We start from the raw sequence: 27,011 nt of genomic DNA on the forward strand, positions 1-27,011 counted from the left end.
AATCCAGGATGCCTGCTTTCACTATTGCCGATTCACCATTGTACTGGAAGTTCAGCCCAGAGTAATTAGATGAGAAAAGGAAATAAAAGACATCCAGATGGGAAAGGAAGAAGTAAAAATATCTCCATTTGCAGACATGATCCCATGAACCTATATGTAGAACATCCCAAAGAATCCACAGGAAAGCTACTGAGCTAATAAATTAATTCATCAAGTTGCAAATACAGCTATCGATGCAAAATATGTGTTGTGTTGCTATACATCAGCAATGAACTAACTGAAAAAGGGAAAAAAGAAAACAATTCCATTTACAATAGCATCCAAAAGAACAAAATAGCTAAAAATAAATTTAATCAAAGAGTTAAAGACATGTACACTAAAAACTGTAAAACATAACTGAAAGAAATTAAAGAAGACCTTAATCAATTAAAATATATCCTATGTTCATGGATAAGAAGACTTAATATCATTAAGATGTTAATACTACCCAAAGTGATTCCATGCAATGCCTATCAAAATTCCAAAAAAAATGTCAAAGCTGGTCCTCAAATTCATATGGAACTTCAAGGGGCTCTGAACAGCCAAAACAATCTTGAAAAAGAACAAGTTTCCGGTACTAACATTTTGAAATATCAAAACTCACTACAAGGCTACAGTAGTCAAAATCATGTGACACTGTCATAAGGACAGACATATAGACCAACGGAATACAAACGAAAGTCCAGAAATAAACTCATACATCTTACGGCCAACCAGTTTTATGGCAAGGGTGCAAAGACCATTCAACAGAGAATAAATAGTCTCTTCAACAAATGGTGCTGGATAACTAGATTTCCACATGCAAAAGAATAAAGTTAGACCCCTACCTCATATCCTATAAAACAATTGACTCAAAATAAATCATTTATTTTTAAAATAAAACCATAGAATTCTTAGACAAAGACAAACCACGACTTTGGATTTGGCAAATGGCTCCTTAGCTATGACACCAAAAGCCCAAGCAACAACAGAAAAAAATGGAGAAATTGAGCTTCCGCAAAACTAAAATCCTTTGTGCTTCAAAAGACATTTCAGCGCCAGGCATGGTGGTTCATGATCCTAGGACTTTGGGAGGCTAAGGCGGAAAGATCGCTTGGTCGCAGGAGTTGGAGAGCAGCCTGGGCAATGTGGTGAAACCGTCTCTACCCAAAATACAATAATTAGGCAGACATGATGGCTGTGGTCTCAGCTATTCAGAAGGCTGAGGTAGGGGATGGCCTGAACCCAGGAGGCAGAGATGGCAGTGAACCCTGATGCCACCACTGCACTCAAGCCTGGGTGACAGAGCAACAGCCTGTCTAAAAAAAAAAAAAAAAAGAATAAAAGACATTCTCAAGAAAGTGAAACAGCCTATGGAATGAAAGAAATTGCCTGCAAATCATACATTGACAATGGTCTAGTGTCCAATATTTTAAAAACTACCACAACTCAACAACAAAAATACAACCAAATTTTAAAATGGGCAAAAGACTTACATGAACAGCTTTTCAAAGAAGATATACAGAAGGCCAATAAGCACATCAAAAGATGCTCAACATCATTAGTCATTAGAGAAATGTCCATCAAAACTACTATGATATATCACTACGATGGCTAGAATCGAAAAAAGGAATATAAATGTTGGTGAGTATATACAGAAACTGGAACTCCCATGCATTGCTAGTAATAATGCAAGATGTGGAAAACTCTACGAAAAACACTTTTGCAGTTCTCAAAAAGTTAAACATGGTTACCCCATAATCTAGCAATTTCACTCAATAATAGAAAGCGGGGACTCAGATACTTCTACACCAATATCCATTGCCTCATTATTCAAAATAGCCAAAATGTGGAAACAACCCGCGCCCATCAATAAAAGATTAATAAAATAAGGTATATATACACACAATGGAACATCATTTACTCATGAAAGGAATGAAATTCTGACAAATGCTGAATATGATGAACCTTGAAAACATCATGCTGAATGAATAAGCCAGGAACAAAAGGACGAAGGCTGCATTATTTGACACGTATGAAATACCTACAAAAGACAAACACAGAGACAGAAAGTAGACTGGAGGTTCCAGAGCCTGTGGGGAGGAGGGCGTGGAGAGCTACTGCTTACTGGGCACAGGGTCTGTACTTGGAGTGATGAAAAAGTTTTAGAATTAGATAGTGGTGATGGTTGCCCATTATGAATGTAATTAATGGTACTGAAATGTATATTTAAAAAGGACTACAATGGCAAACTTTATGATATTTTTTCCACAATAAAAATAATAGAAAAAATTGGGCCAGGGTGGTGGCTCACACCTGTAATCCCAATACTTGAGAAGGCCAAGGCAGGAGGATCATTTGAAGCTAGGAGTTTGAGGCCAACCTGGGCAACATAGCAAGACTCCATCTTTCCAGAAAAATGTTCAAAGTTAGCTGGGTGTGGTAGCCCATGCCTGTAGTCCCAGCTAGTCAGGAGGCTGAGGTGGGAGGATCCCTTGATCCCAGGAGTTTGAGCCTGCAGTGAGCTTTGATTGCACCACTGCACTCCAGCCTGGGCAACAGCACAAGACCTTGTTTCACAAAAAAAAAAAAGGAAAAGACTGATACCCTCTTGGGAGGCCGAGGCAGACAGATCACCTGAGGTCAGGAGTTAGAAACCAGTCTGGCCAACATAGTGAAACCCCATCTCTACTAAAAATACAAAAATTAGCCGGCCATGGTGGCGGGCATCTGTAATCCCAGCTACTCAGGAGACTGAGGCACGAGAATTGCCTGAACCTGGGAGGCAGAGGTTGCAGTGAGCCAAAATCGTGCCACTGTACTCCAGCTTGGGTGACAGGGTGAGACTCCATTTCAAAAATTTAAAAAAGCACAAGCAAAAAAAACCCCAGTACCCTCCCGTGCTGGGAAAGCATGGGAATGAACATGCCATCACGTCCTCTTCATGCAGGAGACAGACGTGGTACACACCTGTCGCTTCATACAGCTCAGGCTGTCTTTAATGCATTTCATCATGATTGCTGTGTCTTCCTTGCTGCTGGGAGAACTACCCTCTCCTGGACATGAGGCCACACAGACATGTCGAGTGCAGGTAAAACACATGACATGGAGCGGCTTTTGGTCAGGAGCAGACCCTGAGAAGCCAGTGCTCCTCTCCCTCATGCCCCTGGGGGAGATAAAACTGGTTCCACCCCGCTCCCACCCAGCCTGCCCCATCCTTGTGCTGCAGCATCCCTTCTCTGCCCTGCCCTGCACACGGCCCTGCACCCACACAGCCACTTGGAGCTGGGCCGCACGCACGGCCCTGCACAGAGCAGTGACTTGGGCTGTGCCCGCCTCGCAGCCCTATGAGGGTGGACCCTGCCTGGAGCCCTCTGGGGCTGGGACCTCTGCGGGTCTTCGGCAGGCAAGTTTCCTCACACTTAGAGAATGCTGTGGAGGGTGCTGGCCTCCAAAGCGCATCCTGGCCCAGTGTCCGCCAGCACCACCGCGCAGTGCAGATGCGGTGCTCCCGGGCAAGGAACTACGGCTGGGAAATCTACAGACATTTCCCCTTATAGTATTTTAAAATTCAAACAATTGATGAAGAAGTTTCCACCAAGATCCCTTTTTTTAAAATAGAGATAGTTCTCACTAGGTTCCTCCGGCTGGAGTGTAGTGACTATTCATTCACGACCAGGCCATGGCACACTGCAGCCTCGAACTCCTAGACTCAAGCAATCCTCCTGCCCCGGCCTCCAGAACAGGACTAGTCTTTGAAGGGTGCAGGCACGGCCCCTGGGATGCTTGGGCACTGGTCGGGTTGGATTTGGTTCTCATGTGACCAGGGGTTTATTGATAGGCCATGTTATCTTTCCCATCGGGTTATACCCTCTAGCCCACTATTCTGCAAGAAAATCAGAAAAACACATTCATTGTAAGAAGAAAGCCAGCATTTGTAGCTACTGTCTAACCCGTCTCTGCTTCACTGAGCTGGAGAGCATCCTCCTATCAGAGGCTGGGCCACATGTAACCCACAGACTGGTAACCACCCTCAGGAATCAGATCGCTGAGGCTGGCTGGGGCGCTGAACGGCCTGCCCTCTGCGCTGGAATCCAGCAGCTCTGCTTCCCAGGGCATGTGTCCTGCAAAGCCCCAGCTCAGCTTTGCTGTCCCTGCATTTCACTAAACTCTGCCTTTGAACTCAAGCACCAAAACTCCCCTTTGTGAATCAAGAGTCCAAGTTTGCTACAGGCTTATAAAATCACAGATATTAGAGATACTGTGAATTATGCACCAGATGGACCCAATTAACTCCCAACTAATGTGATTGGGGAAGGAAATAGCTCATTAGAAACTTGTAAACTACCAACTCTCACAGCTGTGTTCTAATTACAGTACAGCCACAGATAAAAATAATCACGCCTTCTGCTGAGAGGCCGTTCATGACCCTTCCAAACTCAGAATCACGCAGGGATCAACCTCAGTCTAGCTCTGAGCACCGCTGGCCTCAGAGCTAATCAGCCCAAATGCAAATCTGCAAGTTGAAAAGGGAAACCAGTAGGAGCCGGTTGGGAAACATGAGAACAAATCCATAAACCCCCAAAATAATCCCACTCTATCAGATACTCTGTAAACTGTGAAGAGATGCAAAGCAAACAGTGACACTATGATGCGACGCAATACTCGAATACCATTCCTGCATTTTCACCGGGGTCTAATGCCCCGCATTAAGCAAGCGCGACAACATTCCAAAATGAGAAATGTTAAATTTTGCAAGTCTGTATTTTATCAGAGTGTCACCAATAATTCCTCTGTGGGTCTTGGCCCAGGTGCTGTTCTAGGAAGTGGGTAACGGACAGGTGAGTCGCTGGCCTGTCCCCTGGCTTAGGCACGTACGACTCCACAAGCAAGCCTAACGCGAGGTGAAGACTGAGGAGCAGACGGGTGGCGATGGCGGTGACTGCGCAGCCAGGCGAGGCTTCACAGAGGGAATTCGAGGTGGGTCTTCAAGGCAGGATCGAATTTCATGTAGATCAGAATGAAAATATTAAGTGGGATTCCACTTTCAAAAGCAAGACTGAAAGGCAATTCTGATACAGCCTCAGTGGTGTGTGTATGTAAGTATACCAATATCATAAAATCACCAGAATCGGCGGGAGAGGCTTGTGGCCCACAGCGTCGCTGTTACGCTCAGTGGTACCTTTCCTTGGCACACACGGGGTGTACCTCCAGGCAGCAGCACCCAAATGGGTGGGCCATGGAGGGCACACAGCCACATGCACCTTCACACACCTGGGAAGGAAGCTGCCTCCTGGGAGGTGTGGGAGGGCAGAGGGGACCAGGAGACGTCCCCAACCTCAACAGCCTGACCAAGGGGGAGGCGTTCTTCCGTCATCACCAAGCACATGACGCAACTCTCCCCCAGCTCCAGTGCCAGACATCAGGCTCTCAAAGTGTCCCTGGCTGACTCCAAGTGTTTCTCAAGGCATCGCCCGCACTGCCCAAGAGAAGGTCACTGTGCTGGCCACAGCTATTCCACTCAGGGTTGTGACCACAGCCACCTCCCTCCAGTCCACCAAAACAAGCCTGGGCTCTTGCTGGGGAGGCCACCGGAGTCCAGACACGCTGCCCCAGACCACCAAGTCCCCCAGAGAAAGGCCCTGTCTTGGAGGGCCTCCCAGGACAAGATCACACTCTCAGCTCTTGTAACCAGCTGAGCCTGTTGTAGGCACTTTGCCTCGTGATGCTCAGGGCAACTACAGGGCAGGGACTATTGTTACGTTCATCTCAGAACGACAAGACCAATACCTGGTGAAAGCAGCAGCCCACCAAGCTCAGGTCATCTGCTCCCAACCACTGCCCTGCAGGCACAGGACCGCTGTCCGGGAGCCCTGCCGTGGCCCAACCCTGCTAAACTCATGAGGGTCCAGAGTAACAGAAGATAGGAATCATGGTGTGAGTGTGGGGGTGTGAATGTGTATATATTTGTGCATAAATATGTGCATGCATATAGGTGAGTGTGCATGTAAATGCGTGTATATGTATTGTAGGTATATGTGTGCATGTGTGTACGTGTGTGTGTATACACGTGTGTATGCATGTATACGTGTGTGGGCACATATAAACATGTGCATATATGCAATGTATAGCTGTGTGGATATGCATGCATATATAAATGTGTGTTTATGTGTTTGCATAGCTATGTACATGTGTGTGCTGGTCCTCCAGAGACGGCCAGATGGTTCCTGCAGGCACAGCAGTGTCTGTGGCCAGGGGCGGCTCCTCCTCAGTGATCTTCAGTTCTGGGCAACACCTCCCACACCCATCCTCACTGGCTCCAGAGCCTGGCCGGTTCTGCCCTGGCACAGGGCCCAAATGTTGAGACCTCAAGACATCGCATTTCATGAAGGCAGTTCTATCTTGCCGCCACAGTTAGAGACACCCCCCGCCCAAAACTGCATAAGGATTTATTCGCATGCGCTTTTTCTAGTACTCCTACGTTATTGTTGCTTCCGCTTCAGTCCAGGATTTATCTTGGCAACAGACTGAATGTAACTTTTTTGTTCCTGTATTAGTCCATTCTCCTGCTGCTATAAAAAACTGCCTGAGACTGGGTAATTTACAAAGAAAAGAGGTTTAATTGACTCACACTTGCACACGGCTGGGGAGGCCTCAGGAAACTTACAATCATGGCAGAAGGGGAAAGCAAACACGTCCTTCTTCACATGGTGGCAGGAAGAGAAAAATGAGAGCAGAGCAAAGCGGGAAGCCCCCTACAAATCCGCCAGGTCTTCTGGAAATTCATTCCCTATCACGAGAGCAGCATGGGGGATCCACCCTCGTGATTCAGTTATCTCCACCCAGTCCCACCCTTGACAGTGGGGACTAATACAATTCAAAGTGAGACTTGGGTGGGGACACAGCCAAACCATATCCACTCCCCCCAAATGCGTGTCCACTTTCGTAATGTGCGTGAGCTACACGTTTGCAGTTGTCTAAGAGGTCAGCTTTGCTGAGTTTGTCAGGCCCCTGTATCTGGGGTTTTCCTGTTATTCCTGCGTTAGTGTGGCATTACATACAATGTGGTCAGTTACAGGACAAAATTCCTTCATTCTTTCTCGTTTTTCATGTTTCTCTTCACACGTCTGTTTTTTTACATGTGTGATCCCACACTTGCATTTCTCCCCAAAACTTGTATCTGGAAAAAAGCCTTATCGGGTTGTAAAACAATTGCACTGAGGCTTTGCCAGGGTGGCTTTCATTTCAGTGCTGGTTTTTCCCGAGAAGCTCTCGTGCAGAAGTCCAAGGCTTTGGGAACAGATGGCCCTCTGTGTAGGTCCTGAACATCCATGGAACTGTGCTCCTGGACGGTTCGTTGGGGTGGTATCCTCGGTGTCTTCTTTCTGTTTTCCCAGGCTTAGGAAAGCGATGTGTGGATACCCTGGGGCCTGGCCCCTCCCAGGCCATGTCACAGGGTTCTGGTGCTCTGTCCTCCTCAGTTGAGTGAGTATGGCCGGTGGAGAGCCCGGCCCAGCTGAGCAGGGAAGGCCGGCTCCCTCACATGCAGCCTCCCCGAGGGCCACCTCCCCACAAGGCTGCCTCCCCAGTTATGTCCCCCACCCCCAGGTGCCTGGCCCTCCTCGGGGTGCAGCAGGACAGATGGCACTGGGAACCCAGGTTAATCCCTGCTTCAGATGCAGAGAAACCCCAGCTCCCCAGCATGGATTCCTCATTTCCAGAAGAGACAACAAGTGGTCCCCAAGGACCTGCCAGGAGCCCTGGGATTCCAGAACTCAACTGGGATCCTACTGGGGAGGGTGAGGCACAGAAAAGGACAGAGGGCAAGGAGAGACACAAGAACACTGAGAGCAGACCAGGGCAGTGTCTGTTCCTAGGACACGGTCCCCTGTCCACCTGCACTCCAAGGGCCTCTGGAGCCTCATGGCCCTGGGCTCTGGCCACCCTGCTGTGCAAGTGCCTGCAATACTGATTTGGGGCTGGCCAGTTCAGCCCGGGTGACCAGAGGGAGAGCTTGCTCCACAGCCCACCATGGGACCTGCCCGCATGCTTCCCAAGGAGAAACAGTGTTTTCATACGTGCAGAAGTCTGACAGGAGGCAGTCCACTTGGCCATGATTTCTCAAGCATTCCCAGTGACAGAAGCCTTTCTTCCTCAGCACTGGCATTCATGACCCAGCAATCCCATTACTGGGTATATATCCAAAGGATTATAAATCATTCTATTATAAGGACACATGCACACGTATGTTTACTGCAGCACTGTTTACAATAGCAAAGACTTGGATCCAACCCAAATGCCCATTAATGATAGACTGGACAGGGAAAATGTGGCACATATACACCATGGAATACTAGGCAGCCATAAAAAACAATGAGTTCATGTCCTTTGCAGGGACATGGATGAATCTGGAAACCATCATTCTCAGCAAACTGACACAAGAACAAAAAATCAAACACCGTATGTTCTCACTCATAGGTGGGTGTTGAACAATGAGAACACGTGGACACAGGGAGGGGAACATCACGCACTGGGGTTGGTTGTGGGGGACAAGGGGAGGGAAAGCAGAGTGTAGGGAGGTTGGGGAGGGATGACGTGGGGAGAAATGCCAGATATAGGTGACAGGGGGATGGAGGCAGCAAACCACGTTGCCATGTGTGTACCTATGCAACACTCCTGCGTGTTCTGCACATGTACCCCAGAACCTAAAGTGCAATGAAATATATATATGTAACTCAAATTAAAGATTTAAATATTAAAGATTTAAATATAAGACCTCAAACTATAGAAATCTATAGAGGAAGACGACTTAGGAAAATACTCTTTTTGACATCAGCCTTGGCAAGTAATTTTTGGCTAAGCCCCCAAGAGCAATTGCAACAAAAACAAAAATTGACAAGTGGGACCTAATTAAACTAAAGAGCTTCTGCAAAGCAAAAGAAATTATCAACAGGGTAAACAGACAACGTGCACAATTAGAGAAGATATTCACAAAGTATGCATCTGACAAAGGCCTAAGATCCAGAGTCTATAAGGATCTTAAACAAATCAACAAGCAAAAAACAAGTAGCCCCATTAAAAAATGGGCAAAGGACACGAACAGATAACTTCTCAAAAGAAGACATACAAGCGGCGAACAAGCATATGAAAAAGTGCTCAGTATCACTAATCACCAGAGAGATGCAAATCAAAGCCAAGTGAGATACCATCTGACACCAGTCAGAATGGCTGTTGTTTTAAAACTTAAAAACCAACAGATGCTGTCGAGGCTACAGAGAAAAGGAAATGCTTATACACTGCTGGGGGAATGTAAATTAGTGCAGCTACTGTGGAGAGCAGTCTGGAGATTTCTCAAAGAACTTAAAATAGAGCTACCATTAAATCCAGCAATCCCATTACTGGGTAGATACTGTACCCAAAGAAAAATCATTCTAACAAAAGTCCATGCACTCATATGTTCATCTCTGCACTATTAATAATAGCAAAGACATGTACACAACCCAGGTAGCCATCAATGCTAGACTGGATCAAAAAAATATGATACATATACACCATGGAATACTATGCAGCCATAAAAGGAATGAAATCATCTCCTTTGCAGTAACCTAGATGGAGCTGGAGGCCAGTTATGGCTCCATTAATACAGGAACAGAAAACCAAATACCTCACGGTCTGGCTTATAAGTGGGAGCTAACGCTGGAGCACACATGGACATGAACATAGGAACAACACTGTGTAACACTAGAGGATGGAGGGAGGGGGAGTGGGTTAAAAAACAAACCATTTATTAGGTACTAGACTCACTACCTGGGTGACGGGGTCCTTACTCTAAATCTCAGCATTACACAATATTCCCATGTAACATATCTGCACATGGGTACCCCCATATCTAAAATAAAAGTTGAATTTTACATTTCCACACATGCCGTATGATTTCATTTATATAACATTATCAAAATGGTCAAATTGTAGAGATAAAAAACAGATTAGAGATTTCCAGGGGTTAGAGATGGCAGGGGGAGGGGTATGTAACTTAAGGGTTTGCATGAGGGATTTCTGTACAGAATCTGAGATTGTGATGGAATAGGTCTATATCTTGATTATAATAGGGGTTACATGAAGCTACACAAGTGATAAAATGACAGACACACACACACAGAAAAAGAGAGAGAGAGACGGGGAGAGGGAGAGAGAGAGACACAGAGAGAGAGAAACCAAAAAAAAAATCCCAGCAGGAATTTTGGAAATCAACAAAGTGATGAGAGAATTTATACGGAAGGCAAGTGGCATCGAATAGCCAAAGCAATCTTGAAAAAGAACCACATTGGAGGACTCACACCATTTGATTTCAGAAATCTTCATAAAGATACAAGACAGTGTGATACTAATGACATGATAGTCACACAGATTGATGGATCAGAGTAGAGCGTTCAGGGGGCCGGGCGCAGTGGCTCACACCTGTAATCTCAGCACTTTGTGAGGCTGAAGAGCATGGATCACTTGAGGTCAGGAGGTCGAAACCAGCCTGGCCAACATGGTGAAACCCCATCTCTACTAAGAATACAAAAAAATTAGCCGGGCGTGGTGGCGGGTGCCTGTAATCCCAGCTACTTAGGAGGCTGAGGCATGTGAATCGCTTGAACCCAGAAGGCAGAGGTTGCAGTGAGCGGAGATCCCACCACTGCACTCCAGCCTGGGCACAGAGTGAGACTGCGTTTCAAGACAGAATAGAGAATTTAGAAATAAATTAACAGATACATGGAAAATGTATTTTTGACAAAGACACAAAGCAATTTAATGAACAAAGGAGTCTTTTCAACAAATGGTGCTGAAACAATTGGACATCAATAAGCAAAACATAAATAAACCCAGCAGCATAGGCAAAAATTCACTCAAAATGGATTATACGCCTAAATGTAAAACCTAAAACAACATTTCTAAAAGAAAAAACAGGAGAAAATCTTTCTGATCTTGGTTTAAGAAAAGATTTCTTAGATACAACACCAAAAGTATAATCCATAAAAGAACAATTGATACATTGGACAACATCAAAATTAAAAATTTCTGCTCTCCAAAAAAGACCAAAAATGCAAAAAAAAAAAAAAAAAAAAAAAAAAAAAAAAAAAAAAAAGGCAAAGGCAAGCCATACACTGTCAGGAAATAATTGGAAAATTGCATTCTATAAAAAAAAGGTGTGTTGAGAATATATAATGAATCACAAACCCCGTAACAGCAAAACAAGCAGACCTCACTCTCCAAACATATAAAACTATAATAAGGTGCCTCTACATACTTATTAGAATGGCTAAAATTAACAGTACAGTCAATATTAAGTGCTGGCAATGACGCAGAGGACTGGAGCTCTCATGCATTGTTGGTGAAAATGCAAAATGGTGCAGCTTCCTTGGAAAGCAGTTTGGCCGTTTCTTAGACAGTTAAACGTATACTTACCAAATAACTCAGCAATCTCATTCCTAGGCATCTATCCAAGAGAAATTAAAATTTACATTCACATGAAAACCTGATGCCAATGCTTATAGTGGTTTTATTCATAATTACCAAAACTTGGGAACAAGCCAAGTGCCTTTCAGAGGAGAATGAGTAAACAAAGGGTGATACGTCCACACAACTCCACTCAGAAATAAAAAGGAACACCACCTGGATGAGCCTCGAATGCATCATACTAAGTAAAAGAACCAAACTCCATGATTCCATTTATCTGACATGCCTGAAACAGGCAGAAATGTAGAAACAGAAAACAGATTGATGGTTAACACGTGCTGACAGGACGAGGAAGCAGCCAAAGGAATTTTTGTGGGCTGAGAGAAATGTTCCAGATCTTGATTTGCTCACAATTACACAATTGCATGCACTTGTGAAAACTTACAGATCCACACACCATTTCTGGAGAGATTACACCTCAGTTAAAAATATATATAATAGTAGCTTTGAGCGATCTGCAACAACACTGATAGTGTTTACAACATATTGTTGCATTTAAGAAACTATAAAGTAAGAGATACACTGTGAGCATAATTACGTAAAAATTTGTATTAAATATGGGAAAGACCAGCAGGGAACACAGGAAAGCGTATGCAGACAGTAGTGACAGCATTAGGGTCACAAGCTGTGTTTTCCCTTCAGCCTCCAAATTTCCAGCAATATGTTTATTTACACTTGATGATAATGAAATACAGTAACCAGTCCATGACAGATGTAAACGCTGTCATAAAATAATTTATCTTCATTATTTTCAATATATTCTCTCTAATTTGCTTCCCTGTCCAACCTGCTATCAAATACATTCCTGCTAAGTGGAAGACTGAAAGGTAATTAGCTAATTTTGAAAGGGCAAATTTTAAGGCCAATTAATTCCTGATTTGTGAAAACAACTAGAAAAAATTACTTATATTTTCTACTGATTAGAAATAAACCTTGCCACACAATCTTGCCTTTAAAAAAAATTATTAAGTCTGTCAATCTGACAACCAATCGTATTTAACTGCATCTGTAGTTCTTTTTTTTTTCAGCTGCATGATCAATTTTATTTTATTTTATTTTATTTTATTTGTAGTTCTTACATACTATTTTGAGATACAAAAAAAGATTGAGTCAAAATTTTTCTAAGATTAAATTAGGCAAAGGGAATGAGAAAGTGCAGAGTGAGGAAGGCTGTGTGTCACTAGGCTTACTTACCTCTTCATGAGTAAAATCAGCATATTCGACCAAACAAATTCCTCTTCAATTTGGCAGTTTTGTTTGTTCCATGTCATTATAAATGCAGGGACAAGACATATTCCGCTAACAAAAGGTTGGAAGTCCTCAGGTAGGACGGGGAGAACGGCCCTGAGGAGTCTCCAGCAGCGTCCAGGCTGGACGTCCAGGGTCCCAAAGACAAGGGGTGAGTCGCCCCGAGAATGGAGCCTGCCTTCCCCGCATGTCTTTGTGGCTGGTTCCCTCTGTTCGAGGACAATTGGTAAAGGCGGTAAAACCGTGACTCTCGTCCCAATATAAAATGAATGCAGGTCAATATTTTGTTTAACTCAGCAATTAGAGGACAGTGATAAGATGCAAAGAACCACACATACATGGGCAATTAGAAATGCTGAGTCGGGCTGGGCCGGTGGCTCACGCCTGTAATCCCAGCACCTGGGGAGCCAAGGTGGGTGGATCATGAGGTCGGGAGATCAAGACCATCCTGGCCAACAAGGTGAAACCCCATCTCTACTAAAAATATGAAAATAAGCCGGGTGTGGTGGCACACACCTGTAGTCCCAGCTACTTGGGAGGCTGAAGCAGGAGAATCGCTTGAACCTGGGAGGCGTAGGTTGCAGTGAGCCAAGATCGCACCACTATGCTCCAGCCTGGGTGACAGAGCAAGACGCTGTCTTAAAAAAAAGAAAAGAAAAGAAAAAGAAATGCTGAATTGAACTTACAAATCAGGGCAAAACTGGACAATGCATTCCACAGACACAAGCCAACTTTACTTCTAGGAAAAAGGGCCATTTGCATTGTTGTCAGCTTTCTGATCAGCTGCAAACAGTGAAAGATGCGGAAAACCTGGGAGGACCCCAGACCCCCTTCACTTCCTGTGAAGCCGCCAAGCGTCTCTGTGTTCCACTTCCACCTTTTTCACAACAGTTTGCTTCGTCACTATTCACCTCGGGGGTTGGCAGTGCCTGAGTGGCTCCCAGGGGTCAACCTCCTGGTATGCACGTCCTCCAGGGTGGGCTGGACCTAGTGACTTGCTTCTAACCAAATGAATACAGCAGAAGGGATGGTGTTATTTCCGTGATTAGGTCACAAAAGACCGTCCCTCATCCTGCCCAGATGAACTGGACCCCTGGCAAGGGGCTGAGGTGGCCTCCAGTCAACAGCCGGCAAAGAACTGAGGCCATTTGTCCCACAGCCCAGGCCAGCAGCCACACAGATGAGCTCAGAAGAGGATCCCGCTCCAGCTGAACCCTGAGACGCTGTGGCTGCAGCTGACAACCTGTCCGAGCCTGTGAAGACCCTGAGCAGAGGACCCAGGTCAGCTGTGTCCAGATTCCTGACCCACGAAACTGAGGAAATAAATATGTACTCTTCTAAGCTGCTAAGTTTTGGAGAAACTTGTTACACGGCAATTGATGATGAATTCACTCTTCCTTCCAGCTTTCTTTGTACCGATTGCCTGCCTTGTGTCACACAGATTTTAATCATTTTAAGAAAATACCTAGTAATCAGTTTGTGCACAGGTAATGTGACTGACCCAGGGAATTGCGCCTGGCTACCTGGGAGCCACAGGAAAAGGGAGCACAGAGGCTGCGTCTTTCCCACACAAACAGCAGAAAGCAGGCTACAGGGGATGATGCCCCGAGAGCCAAAACACAGGCCAGCTCAGTCCCCCAAATCACCTTTTCAGTGCAGTCTCTTTACAGCATCTCAGAGTGGTCTTTCGTCTGCTCATTCTCTTCACCACTGAACCCGTAATAGATGAGTTCAACTTCACTGAGACTAAGGGGTTTGCTGGTTTCTGCATGCCTAAGACTCCCACCTATGCTAGGTGCAAAGACTTACATATCTTTTCTCTAACAAGAATACTGTTTTTTTTTTCATTTTCCACCTATTTTCATAAAACAAGAGGAGCAAAATGTAATAAAACCCTTCAGTAACCTTTAGCCTGAGATGACAGTGCTGGGATCTTGCATAGGTGGCCACCAGGCAACCAGCCACATGCTTGCCCAGGAGTGTGCTGTTTCCGGGACTCGCCTGGGAGCACGTGGACAGCAGCCTGTGCCCGGCACACCCAGACACTCACATCAGCGGCCCTTCCCCTGAGAGCCCTCACCGTGGGTGGGCTGAGCCAACACCCCATTCTCCCCACGGTGCTGAGAGCTGCCCTGGAGGCTACAGTTCCCTGTTGCTCCTCCTCCTGGGAGAAGCTCTGCCAGGGAGGTGCCACTCACTCATGAGGGCTCATGCCTTCAGGCAAGGCACCTTCTGGCATCTCCACTCAGCCCAGGTAGCTGCCAGTGCCATCCCGACCCCTCCCCGTGCCCTGGGAAGGCTGTGGGGGCCGGGCACCTTCAGCCCTCCCTTCATTGGACCATCACTCCTGCCTCCAAGTGCCCACATCTGTCAGCACCTCTCCACACCCTCCCTCCTCCTCCACCTGGAATCCTGCCTGAATACCCAGGGCCTCCTGCCTATGGAGCTCATGACAGGGGCCCCAGGGTGGCCCCTGGTACACCATATATCGAAGCAAGAAGTGAGGTCAAAGACCTTAGAAAATATGCTCTTCTGGTCTTCCCGATTCTTGTCTCACTGTGAGGCCTTTTTCTAGAAACTGGAAGCTGAACATTAGCCTTCCATCACTCACACCCTGCCCAGGACAATCCTGCTGCCCCCCATCTGCCTGCCCAGGCACACGCCCATACAGTCCTTCTGGCCATATTCAACACTTCCTAACAAAACACTCTTTAAAGAAGAGGAAAACGGAAACCTCTTGCTGGGAGAAGATCCTGCAACACAGGACCAGAGAGGGTGAATAACCAGAATATTAAATCTGAATTTGGGGGACAGACACCTTCAGTATATAACAGAGAACATTTTCTGCAGGCTGTTTTTAATAGCACATACTGGGGGGTGAGGAGCAGAGAATGAAAAGCCGCCAACCGGAGAACAGGTCTGAATGGTGGCATGTTCCCATGATGAAGTTCTACGCAGGGAGTTCGAACGAACGAACTAGAGCTGCACGCATTAGCACGAGAGGTCTCGAAACACATCGGCAAAAAGAGCAACTCAGAGATTCCCCATCTGCAACACGACAGCATAGACTATTAGTGAATAAAACATCCGCGAAAGTCCGCGCAGGCCAGGGTGCTCCCCCGGAGGCGCGGGGTCTCAGCAGCAGCACGAGCCACACCCACATGCATTCTGTGGTGCTTTGGTAAAGGCTGGAGAGACCGTCGGCACTGCAGCGCTCAGGACTCCGGCTGCGGGAACAAGGGTGCTCAGATCTGCAGGGTCATCGACATTCCCCAGCAGAGGCAGGCAGAGACACCTACTCAGAGGATGCTGTTTTTCTCATTACAAGGACATCTGTGTGAACTGCAAAGTATAGATTTGGAGTCTGAGCACTGGCATGTAAAACCCATTCATTGTCTTTACCTAAGTAAATATTTAAACATGGATCAAAATTTTTGATCAGCATAGAAAATGCTGAGTCGCAATAGCAAAGACTTGGAACCAACCCAAATGCCCATCAGTGATAGACTGGATAAAGAAAATATGGCACATATCTACCATGGAATACTATGTAGCCATAAAAAAGGATGAGTTCATGTCCTTTGCAGGGACATGGATGAACCTGGAAACCATCATTCTCAGCAAAATAACACAAGAACAGAAAACCAAACACTGCATGTTCTCACTCATAAGTGGGTGTTGAACAATGAGAACACACGGACACAGGGAGGGGAACATCACACACCAGGGCCTGGGGGCTAGGGGCCTAGGGGAGGAATATCAGGGGGTGGGGGGATTGGGGAGGGATAGCATTAGGAGAAATACCTAATGTAGATAACGGGGCGATGGACGCAGCAAACCACCACCATGGCACGTGTATACCCATGTAACAAACTTGCATGGTCTGCACACGTACCCCAGAACTTAAAGTATAATAAATAAATTTTTATTAATGGAATGATGTCTTTTGCAGCAACATGGATGCAGCTGGAGGCCAGTATCCAAGCAAATTAGCGCAGGAACAAGAAACCAAATGCCACGCGTTCTCATGAGAAGTGGTGCTAGCCCTGGGTGCACTCGGACACAAAGAAGGCAGCAGTGGACACTCAGACCCCACGGGGGCGGGAGGAGGGAGGGTGGAAAAGTAACTATTGGGTACCATGCTGTCTACCTGGGCGATCAGTGGTACCCCAAATCTCGGCATCACACAATACACCCAGGTAACAAATCTGCACATTTAACCCCTGAATCTTAAATAAAACTTGAAATTATTTTTTAATTTATTTTTATGTAAATTCTGGCTTTTCTGACATGAAAAACAATACTCAGTTAATTCACTTGCTGTATGTATAGAAATAAAGCATGTCCTAAGAGAGATACGCTTTCCAACACTGCAGAATAATTGTAATACCTTAAATAATAAAGTGCTAAGTCTTCATGCTGCAAACTCTCTTTCCTATTTTTATTATCTTTTACAGCTAAATTAAGTTTACCATATTTTACAAACACCATTCATCAAAAAACTAAGCCAGGAAAGTGATCTAACGCTCGAGAGATTATTGCAAAATTTCTGGAAATTTCTCCCACAACACCCATGGGGGAACGACGCTCATGGAAACCCCATCTTTGTGAACTCCACGTTCACAAGATGGCACTGTTTCAAACTCACCTCCCCTTTGCGAGGAACGGGGCGCCCTCCCGGCCTGCAGCAGCCCAGTCGCGGAGGCACGAGTTCGAGGCCTCTGCGCCGCCGGCCCCGCGCGGAGACGCCTGCAGGAGCTCCACCCCCTGCGCGCCCGGGGCCCGCGCGCCGCTGCCCTCCAGGTGCATGCTCCGCGCCGTCTTCCCCTAGGGCAGCCGGAGAGAAAGCACTCGGTGAGAGGCCTGCCCCACGGGAGTCCGTGCGCTGGGAAGGCTGCTCCGCGGAGGCCCTCCCGGCGCTCCAGCTCCCTGACCATCCCCACCCACGAACGCGCCCACACATTTCGCACGGGCCGTGGCCTGCGTGCGCAGCAGCGGAGCGCCGGTTAAGTGGATCGCCACGTGTGCACAGCATGAAGTTCTGTGCTGCTGAGAAGCAGAGGCACGTGCTGGGGCCGGAGTTAGCAGAACAGGTGCATCGGCCACTCCCAGTCCCCTGATTCACATACAGTCTTCACAATGCCCCGTGAGCACGGAATTCCGGGGTGCCCAGGATGGCGGGAGTTTGCGGAGACTCAAAGCAAGTACAAGGAGCGTCAAGTCTACAGCTGAGTAAGCCAGGGCACTCGCAGCCCCAGACGCCACACTTCCCAGTGGAGCCAGAACTTACTGCAAATACAGAAAGACATGACATCTGAAGAAACCCCAACGACCCAGAAAGGCCATACTCCTTCTCACCACGGTTATTTCCCTGCTCTAACACTTCGGCTGAGAGTGATCACTCACAAACCAGTGAGCCGAAGGCAGCCGTGTGGGCAGAAGGTACCTGTATCCTAAAGTGAGATAAAGCATTTGTTTTATATGATGGTTCCACTGTCTGGTAAGAACGAAGTACAGATGTGCATACCAGCTACAAAAACGTTGTCTGGTTTCACCAATTCCACACACGAGCTAAACGTTTCAGTATTTGCATTTAAAACAGATGTGGCACAATATAGAGATGATTAGTGAAAGTCATGCTAACAATTTAAAATTTAAATTTCTTTTTATTTAGAATAATGACATTAAATACCAATTTAAAACACACCATGACAAGCCAAGAGAGAGAGACTATGGAAGAAAAGAAAAAACTTCACATTTGAGTACTATTAATGGCATTTTTCCTGGGTTTTGCACAAAGCGCCCCACAAATTATGTAACTGGTCCTGCTGCGATGTTAGAGGGGTCCTCTTGCTCTCCACTGACAATTGCAGGGCACCATTGCCCCTCTGAAAACACTCAGCTTCTTGAGAACATGCCGTTGGAATTGTCTGAACACTGCCCCCGGGCAAAGCTGAATTCGGATGTGCCCTCGACAAACTCAGAGGCTGAAACCGGCCCCTCTGATAAGATGGTGTTCAGGGGTGGGGTCTTGGGGCTGCGGTTGGGATCTGAAGAGGCCTGAGGGTAGAGCCCTCATGGATGAGCTCCAGACCCTATGAGAGTCATGGGAGAGCTCCCTTCCTCTCTCCAGCCTGTGGGGACTGGGTGAGAAGGCGCGGTCGTGCAGCAGGGAGAGGACCCTCCCCAGGTGCTGAACCTGCTGGCGCTCTGATCTGAGATCCCACAGCTTCACACGCTGTGGGAAATGATGTTTGTGGCAGAAGTCATCAGTTTATGGTGTTTTGTTACAGCAGCATGAATGGACTCACAGGAGCATACCACCCACCCTTAGTGCAACAAACGTCCACGCTTTCAGGCCATGTCCTTTCTTTCCTGGAATATTCTAGCCCTTCTCTCTCTTCCCCCAACCACGACACTTATGTTTTGGCTTCAACATCCACGGAGGTGATGCTCCCCACTGCCCGGCCTCTCAGCACATGACCAGCCCTTGGCAGAGAGCCCGCTCTGCCCAGACATCAGCCAAGCCCTCCAAGGCCTGGCTTCACTCTTTCCCGGTGGAGCCTTTGTGGTCCAGCAAACATCCTCCTCTGACTTGCCCCAACTCATTCTCTCATACTTACCTGATACACGGGTTTTCTATTGTCGCAAAACAAATCATCCCAGAGTGCATGGGTTTAAAAGCACACGTGTGTATAATTTCAGAGTTTCTGTGGGTCAAGGCCAGGGTGGCTCGGCTGGGTTGTCTGCTTGGGATCTCAAGGGGCCACTGGGTTGTGATTTCATCCGGAATCTCAAAGCGGCTGCCAAGGTCACTCAGTGCAGACAGGATCCACGTCCTGGTGGCTGCAGGACTCAGGGCCCCGGCTTCTGGCTGGCTGTGGGTTGGAGGCCCCCTCAGAGGCCCCCTTCACCCCAACAGGCTCCTACATCCTCACTATGTGTGCTCCCCAGCACATCTGCTCGCCTTCTCAGGCAACAAGGAGCATCTGGAGAGGGAGCAGCAGCAAGGCAGAGTTTCACAGACTATTAGGTGTTGGGGGCATCTACCGCTTTGCCATATTCTCTCAGCTGGAGGTCAGTCCTGGGTCCTGCATGCCCACACCCAAAGGGAGGGGACTAAACCAGGGTGTGAATGCCAGGAGGTGGGGACCACGGGTCCCTGGACTCTGTCATCCAGGGCCAAATCCCAACCCTGCTCAGCAGCGGGAAATTGCTTAGAAAATGTTCCGTGCTGCTTATGGCTGCAGATGACATCATGTGAGGAACCCCAGGGGGGCCCCAGGGCTGCCCCACAATCCCACCGCACCTCCCCAGGCAGCGTACGTGCCTGTTCTCCGAGGCCCTCCCCGCTGAAGCCCCACACATCCAACACCCTTTCACTCCCAGCTGCTGCGTCTGCCTCTTGCTCCCTTCACTGGCTGAATCAGCCAGGGTCCAAGAAGGAAACAGAAGCTACTCTGAGCACTTCTAGAAGGAGCTGGAGCCCCAGAAGAGATGCCCCAAAGAAAAGCGGGACATCCTCCCTCTAGTCACACGACATGTCTTTGTAACAACCTGCACATGTACCCCTGAATCTAAAACAAAAGTCGAAAAATAAAATAATACAGGTAGGCTGCAAGTAAAAAGATGGAAAACAACAGATCATCCAAGCATCAATACAAAGAAAGCAGGAGAGGTTATATTTACATAATACATGGTAGGTTTCAAAGCAAAGAAATTTACCAGGCACAGAGAGAGACATCGCGTAGTGATTAAAAAAAAAAAAAAGGTCACTTTACCAAGAAGACATGGAAATCCTAAACACACACGCAGAAAACAACAGAGCTGCAAAATATCTAACACAAAAACGAATAGAACTAAAAGGAGAAAGACATTTATATTACAGTTTTATAGTTGGAAACTTAAACATTTATCTCTCAGCAATTAATAGAACAAATAGACAGAAAATCAGTGCAGATACAGAAGAACTGAACACCTTCAACCAACAGGATATAATCAATACTGTAGAACTCTCCATCCAACAACAGCGGAGTATTCCTACAAAGTGCCCATAGAATGTACACCAAGAGAGATCACACTTTGGACCATAAATCAAACCTCAACGAATTTAAAAGAATTGAAATCATACAGAGTATTCTGTAGCCACAATGCAATCAAATTAGAAATAAATAACAGAAAGACAGGAAAAAAATCTGCACAGTTGGAAATCAAACACAATTCCAAAAATCCAGGATTCCAAAAGTAAGCCTCAAGGGAAATCAGAATTATATTGAGCTGAATGAAAGTGAAAATACAACATGCCAAAATCAGCAGAACACGGCTAATCAGTGATGGGAGGAAAATTTACAGCATAAATGCTGGTATCAAAAGGAGAGCAAGTCTCAAAAAATAATATACATTCTTATCTCAATAACCTAGAAAAAGAAGAGGAAAATAAACCCAAAGCAAGCAAAAGTGAGAAATAACAAAGGTGGGATTAAAAAATCAAGGAAATAGAAAACAAATCAACAAAAACAGAAGGAAAAAAGTCAATAAAACAAAGAGCTGCTTCTTTGAAAATATCAGTAGAATTAACAATCCTCTTGCAAGACTGGCCAAGAAAAGAAAAAAGAGAGAATGCAAGTTATTAATATCAGGAATGAACAGGAAATATCACTACAGACCCTGAAGACATCAAAGAATAACGATGGTATATTAGATTACCATTTTACAACTTTACACACGTAAGTTGGAAAACTTAGTCCGATTCCTCGAAAAGCACAAATTACTACAACTCATCCAATATAAAATGGGTAATTGAATATCTCTATAATATATATTAAGTAAATTAAATTTGAGGTTTTTTAAGACAGATTTTCATTCTTGTTGCCCAGGTTGAAGTGCAGTGATGCAATCTCAGCTCACTGCAACCTCCGCCTCCCGGGTTCAACTGATTCCCTTGCCTCAGCCTCCCAAGTAGCTGGAATTACAGGCATGCGCCACCACACCCTGCTAATTTTATATTTTTAGTAAAGATGGTGTTTCTTCATGTTGGTCAGGTGGGTCTCGAACTCCTGACCTTAGGTGATCTGCCCACCTTGGCTTCCCAAAGCGCTGGGATTACAGGCGTGAGTCACCACATCCTGCCCCATATTGGAATTTTTTAAAAAAGAAATCTCTAGGGTCAGGTGGTTTCACTGGAGAATTCTACCAAACATTTAACACCAATTCTATACAATCTCTTCCAGAAAATGCAAGATGAGGTAAACCTTCAGTGAGTTTTATGAAGACTATATTACCCTGATCACTACAAAGAAAAAATACTACAGCCAATATCTCACATGAATGTGGTGCAAACATGTTTAACAAAATTTTAGCAAAGGGAATTCAGTTAATATATTAACTACACACATAACTAAGTAGGGTTTGTTCCAGGGGTGCAAGGCTGGTCTAGTATCCAAAAATCAATCTATGCTGAACATGGAGCTGGCACATGACCCAGCAATTCCACGTGTAGGAATCCGTCCATGAGAAACGAAAACGTGAGTCCACACAAAATGTGTACAATAATATTAACATGATCATTATTCATAACAGCCGAAAACAACATGGCCAGGCATGGTAGCTCAGGCCTATAATCCCAGCACTTTGGGAGGCCAAGGCAGGAAGGGATTACTTGAGGTCAGGAGTTCAAGACCAACCTGGCCAACCTGGTGAAACCTCATCTCTACTAAAAATACAAAAGTTAGCCAGGCATGGTGGTGGGCAACCGTAATCCGAGCTACTTGAGAGGCTGAGGCAGGAGAATCATTTGATTCTGGGAGGCAGAGGTTAGAGTGAGCCGAGATCACACCACTGCACTCCAGCCTGGGCAACAAAGTGAGACTCTGTCTCAAAAAAAAAAAAAAAGTGCAGGCCGGGCGTGGTGGCTCAAGCCTGTAATCCCAGCACTTTGGGAGGCCGAGGCGGGTGGATCACGAGGTCAAGAGATCGAGACCATCCTGGTCAACATGGTGAAACCCCGTCTCTACTAAAAATACAAAACATTAGCTGGGCATGGTGGCGCGTGCCTGTAATCCCAGCTACTCAGGAGGCTGAGGCAGGAGAATTGCCTGAACCCAGGAGGCGGAGGTTGCGGTGAGCCGAGATAGCGCCATTGCACTCCAGCCTGGGTAATATGAGTGAAACTCCGTCTCAAAAAAAAAAAGTGCAAACGACCCAAATGTCCACTACTAATTAATCGATAAATAAAATGCGGTATATACACACAGTGGATTATTGGTAAAAACAAATGGTGTCTGACACATGCGAAAACATGGGTAACTTCTGAAAGCACGCTCAGTGAAGGAAGCTAGTCACAAACGCCACCTATTGCTTGACTTCATGTATATATGAAATCTTCAGAACAGGTAAATCCATAGGGAAATAAAATGAAATAAAAGTTGATGCCTATGGCTAGGGGAGGGGATAGGGCTGGAGGGGAGTGAAGAACAAATGCTAATGAGCATGGAGTTTCACTCAAGTTCATGAATGTGTTCTAAAATTGATCATGATGATGGTCGCACGACTCAGTGAATATACTAAAAACATTAAATTGTACCTGTTTTTTTTTTTTTTTTTTTTGAGACAGGGTCTCCCTCTGTCACCCAGGCTGGAGTGCAGTGGTGCAGTCCTGGCTAACTGCAGTCTGGCCCTCCCAGGCTCAAGCAATCCTCCCACCTGAGCCCCAGGTAGCTGGGACCACAGGTACACACTACCATGCCCAGCTATTTTTTTTTTTTTATTTTTAGTAGATACAGGGTCTCACTATGGTGTCCAGGCTGGTCTCAAACTCCTGGGCTCAAGTGATCCTCTCCCCTTAGCCTCCCAAAGTCCTGGGATTACAGGTGTGAATCTGTACACTTTAAATGGGTGAATTACATGGTATTTAATTATAATCTCTATAAAACTGTGAAAAATATCAATCAATGTAATCTAACATATTAACAAGCCAAAGAAGAAAAATCACATGCTCATATCAATTGATGCAGAAAAAGCATTTAACAAAATTCAACACCTATTCATGATAAAACAAAAACTATAAGAAAACTAGGAATAAAGAGGAACTTCCTCAAACCTACTAAAGAACATCTACAAAAGACGTAGAACTAACATTACGCCTAATGGTGAGAAACCTGAAGACTGGAAACAAGGCAAGAATGTTCCCTCTCGCCACTCCTCAACAATTTTAAAACTCAAAAGATAACAAAAAGAAAAGTAAAATGGGCAAAGACTTCACTGAAGAGGATAGGCACATGGCAGATGAGCACACAATAAGCTGCTCAAGATGGTGAGCCACTAGGGAAATGCAAATTAAACTATCAGCTATCGATGCACACCTATCAGAAAGGCTGAGAGAGGAAAACGGCCAGGCACAGGGGCTCACTCACACCTGTAATCCCAGCACTTTGGGAAGCCGAGGCGGGCAGATCACCTGAGGTCAGGAGTTTGAGACCAGACTGACCAACATGCTGAAACACCATCTCTACTAAAAATACAAAAACTAGCCGCGCATGGTGGTGGGTGCCTGAAATCCCAGCTACTCAGGAGACTGAGGTAGGAGAATCCCTTGAAGTCAGGAGGCAGAGGTTGCAGTAAGCCAAGATTGTGCCATTGCACTCCAGCCTGGGTGACAAGAGCAAAACTTCATCTAAAAAAAAAAAAAAGTAAGTACCTGAAAGAAAGAAAGCCAAGCGGATAGCTCACGCCTGTGATCCCAGCACTTTGGGAGGCTGAGGTGGGTGGATCCCTGAGGTCGAGAGTTTGAGACCAGCCTGCCCAACATGGCGAAACCTGGTCTCTACTGAAAAATACAAAATTAGCCAGGCATGGTGGTGCATGCCTGTAATCCCAGGTACCCGGGAGGCTGAGGCAGGGAGAATCTGCTGAACTCGGAGGCAGAGGTTGCAGTGAGCGGAGATTGCACCATTGCACTCCAGCCTGGGCAACAAGAGTGAAACTAGGGAGAGAGGGAGAGAGAGAGAGGGGAAGGAGGGAGGGAGGGATGGAGGGAGGAAGGAAATCAACACCTCAGGCAGGGGCTGGCTCACTCCTGCATTACCGATGGAAATGTAAAATGGTACCACCACTCTGGAAAGCAGTTTGACAGTTTTTAAAAAACTAAAATTGCGGCCGGGCATGGTGGCTCATGCCTGTAATCCCAGCACTTTGGGAGGCCAAGGCGGGAGGATCACGAGGTCAGGAGATGCAGACCATCACGGCCAACATGGTGAAACCCCGTCTCTACTAAAATACACACAGACAAAAAAGCCAGGTGTAGTGGCACACGCCTGTAGTCCCAGGTACTCGGGAGGCTGAGGCAGGGGAATCACTTGAACCTGGGAGGCAGAGGTTGCCGTGAGCTGAGATCACGCTGTTGCACTCCAGCTTAGTGACAGAGCAAGACTCCGTCTAAAAAAAAAAAAAAAAAAACTAAAATTGCAAGTACCAGCCAATAGTTCTGCTCCTGGACATTAATCCCAGATAAATGAAGCTTTCATTCACACAAAATGCTGCACTCAAATGTTCATGGCAGCTATCTAGAAAACTGGAAGCCACCAGCCGTCTGTCCACCAGGCAGCGGAAAGCAGGCTGTGGTGCGTGCATGCCCTGCAAGACATCAAAAGGAACAGACAATTCACACACAGTGACCCAGAGGAATGCAGAGTGAAAGTCCTCAGTGAAGAAAGGCAAGTTCCAACAGACTGTTTACTCAGATTCCATGACTACAGCACTCTTGAAACAGCAAAATTATATGAATGGGGAATAGATGAGCGGTTGTCCGGGGTTCAGTAGGGGCTCCTGTTCCACCCACTTCCTGCCTCTTCCCTGGGAAACAGAGACCTCTGCTCACCCAGACCTCTCCCTCTTTCTCACATATTCCTCATCCAGTTCTTCCAAACACATCCTAATTCCTCCTGGTCCCACCTGGTCATCGCCTCTCATGCAGATGATGGAGCACTCCAATCCCACAGCCCCTCCCCTGGGGAACCCCAGGACCCTAGCACACAGCCCATTCCCTGAGGGACCCCAGCACACAGCCCATCCCCTGAGGGACCCCAGCACCCCAGCTCACAGCCCATCCTCTGGGAAACCACAACACCCCAACACACAGCCCATCCTCTGGGGGACCCCAACACCCCAGCACACAGCCCATCCTCTGGAGACCCCAGCACTCTAGCACACAGCCGATCCCCTGAGGGACCCCAGCACCCCAGCACAAAGTCCCTCCCCTGAGGGACCATAGCACTCTAACACACAGCCCATCCCCTGGGAGACCCCAGCACCCCAGCACACAGCCCATCCTCTGGGAACCCCAACACCCTAACGTACAGCCCATCCTCTGGGAGACCCCAACAACCCAGCACACAGCCCGTCCTCTGGGGGACCCCCACACCCCAGCACACAGCCCATCCTCTGGGAGACCCCAACAACCCAACACACAGCCCGTCCTCTGGGGAACCCCACAGCCCAGCACGCAGCCCGTCCTCTGGGGGACCCCAACACCCCAGCTAACAGCCCGTCCTCTGGGGGACCCCACAGCCCAGCACGCAGCCCGTCCTCTGGGGGACCCCACAGCCCAGCACGCAGCCAGTCCTCTGGGGGACCCCACAGCCCAACACACGGCCCGTCCTCTGGGGGACCCCACAGCCCAGCTCACGGCCCGTCCTCTGGGGGACCCCACACCCCAGCTCACGGCCCGTCCTCTGGGGGACCCCACAGCCCAGCACACGGCCCATCCTCTGGGGGACCCTACAGCCCAGGACGCAGCCCGTCCTCTGGGGGACCCCACACCCCAGCTAACAGCCCGTCCTCTGGGGGACCCCACAGCCCAACACACGGCCCGTCCTCTGGGGCGACCCTCCCCTCGCCCCAGCCCGGGGCTGCACTCTCGCGGGAACCGCAGAGTCACCCGGGCTTTGCCTTATTGGGCACACGCCCTTGACTTAGCGCGGGGCCCCCCGGGTAGCGCTCCCGCCCGCGGAGACCCCGGCCGCCCCAGCCACGCCCACAGCCCCGGCCCGCGCCAGCTCCTCCCGCGACGGCACGCGGCCCCTTCTCCCAAGCGAGACTCACACCGAAGCGGACACGTCACCAAATTTCAGAGCGCACAGACGGCTGTGGCTTCTTAGAAGAAAAAAGATGCTTCCAGGCCTCACAGCCAGTCCCAGAGCGCTCGCGCGGCCGCGGCCGCCCCCCGGCGCCGGCTCCGCGCTCTCCCT

The 27,011-nt window shown here is 47.3% G+C and overlaps 1 protein-coding gene across 1 annotated transcript in view; it reads right to left on the reverse strand.

Annotated features, from left to right (window-relative positions):
• The window catches only part of OCA2 (OCA2 melanosomal transmembrane protein), a 224,809-nt gene extending 197,923 nt beyond the window's left edge, over positions 1-26,886 (reverse strand). The window contains exons 1-2 of the mRNA XM_032259976.1: positions 26,866-26,886; positions 17,417-17,595 (exon numbers count right to left, since the gene is read on the reverse strand). Coding sequence (XP_032115867.1) covers positions 17,417-17,577 — 161 coding nt within the window. The 5' untranslated portion in view covers positions 17,578-17,595; positions 26,866-26,886. The remainder of the gene's footprint in view (positions 1-17,416; positions 17,596-26,865) is intronic.
• Between the last annotated feature and the right edge of the window lie 125 nt (positions 26,887-27,011).

Source organism: Sapajus apella, unplaced genomic scaffold, assembly GCF_009761245.1.
Source record: "Sapajus apella isolate SASKATOON/1434 unplaced genomic scaffold, GSC_monkey_1.0 scaffold113, whole genome shotgun sequence".
Classification (NCBI taxonomy): domain Eukaryota; kingdom Metazoa; phylum Chordata; class Mammalia; order Primates; family Cebidae; genus Sapajus; species Sapajus apella.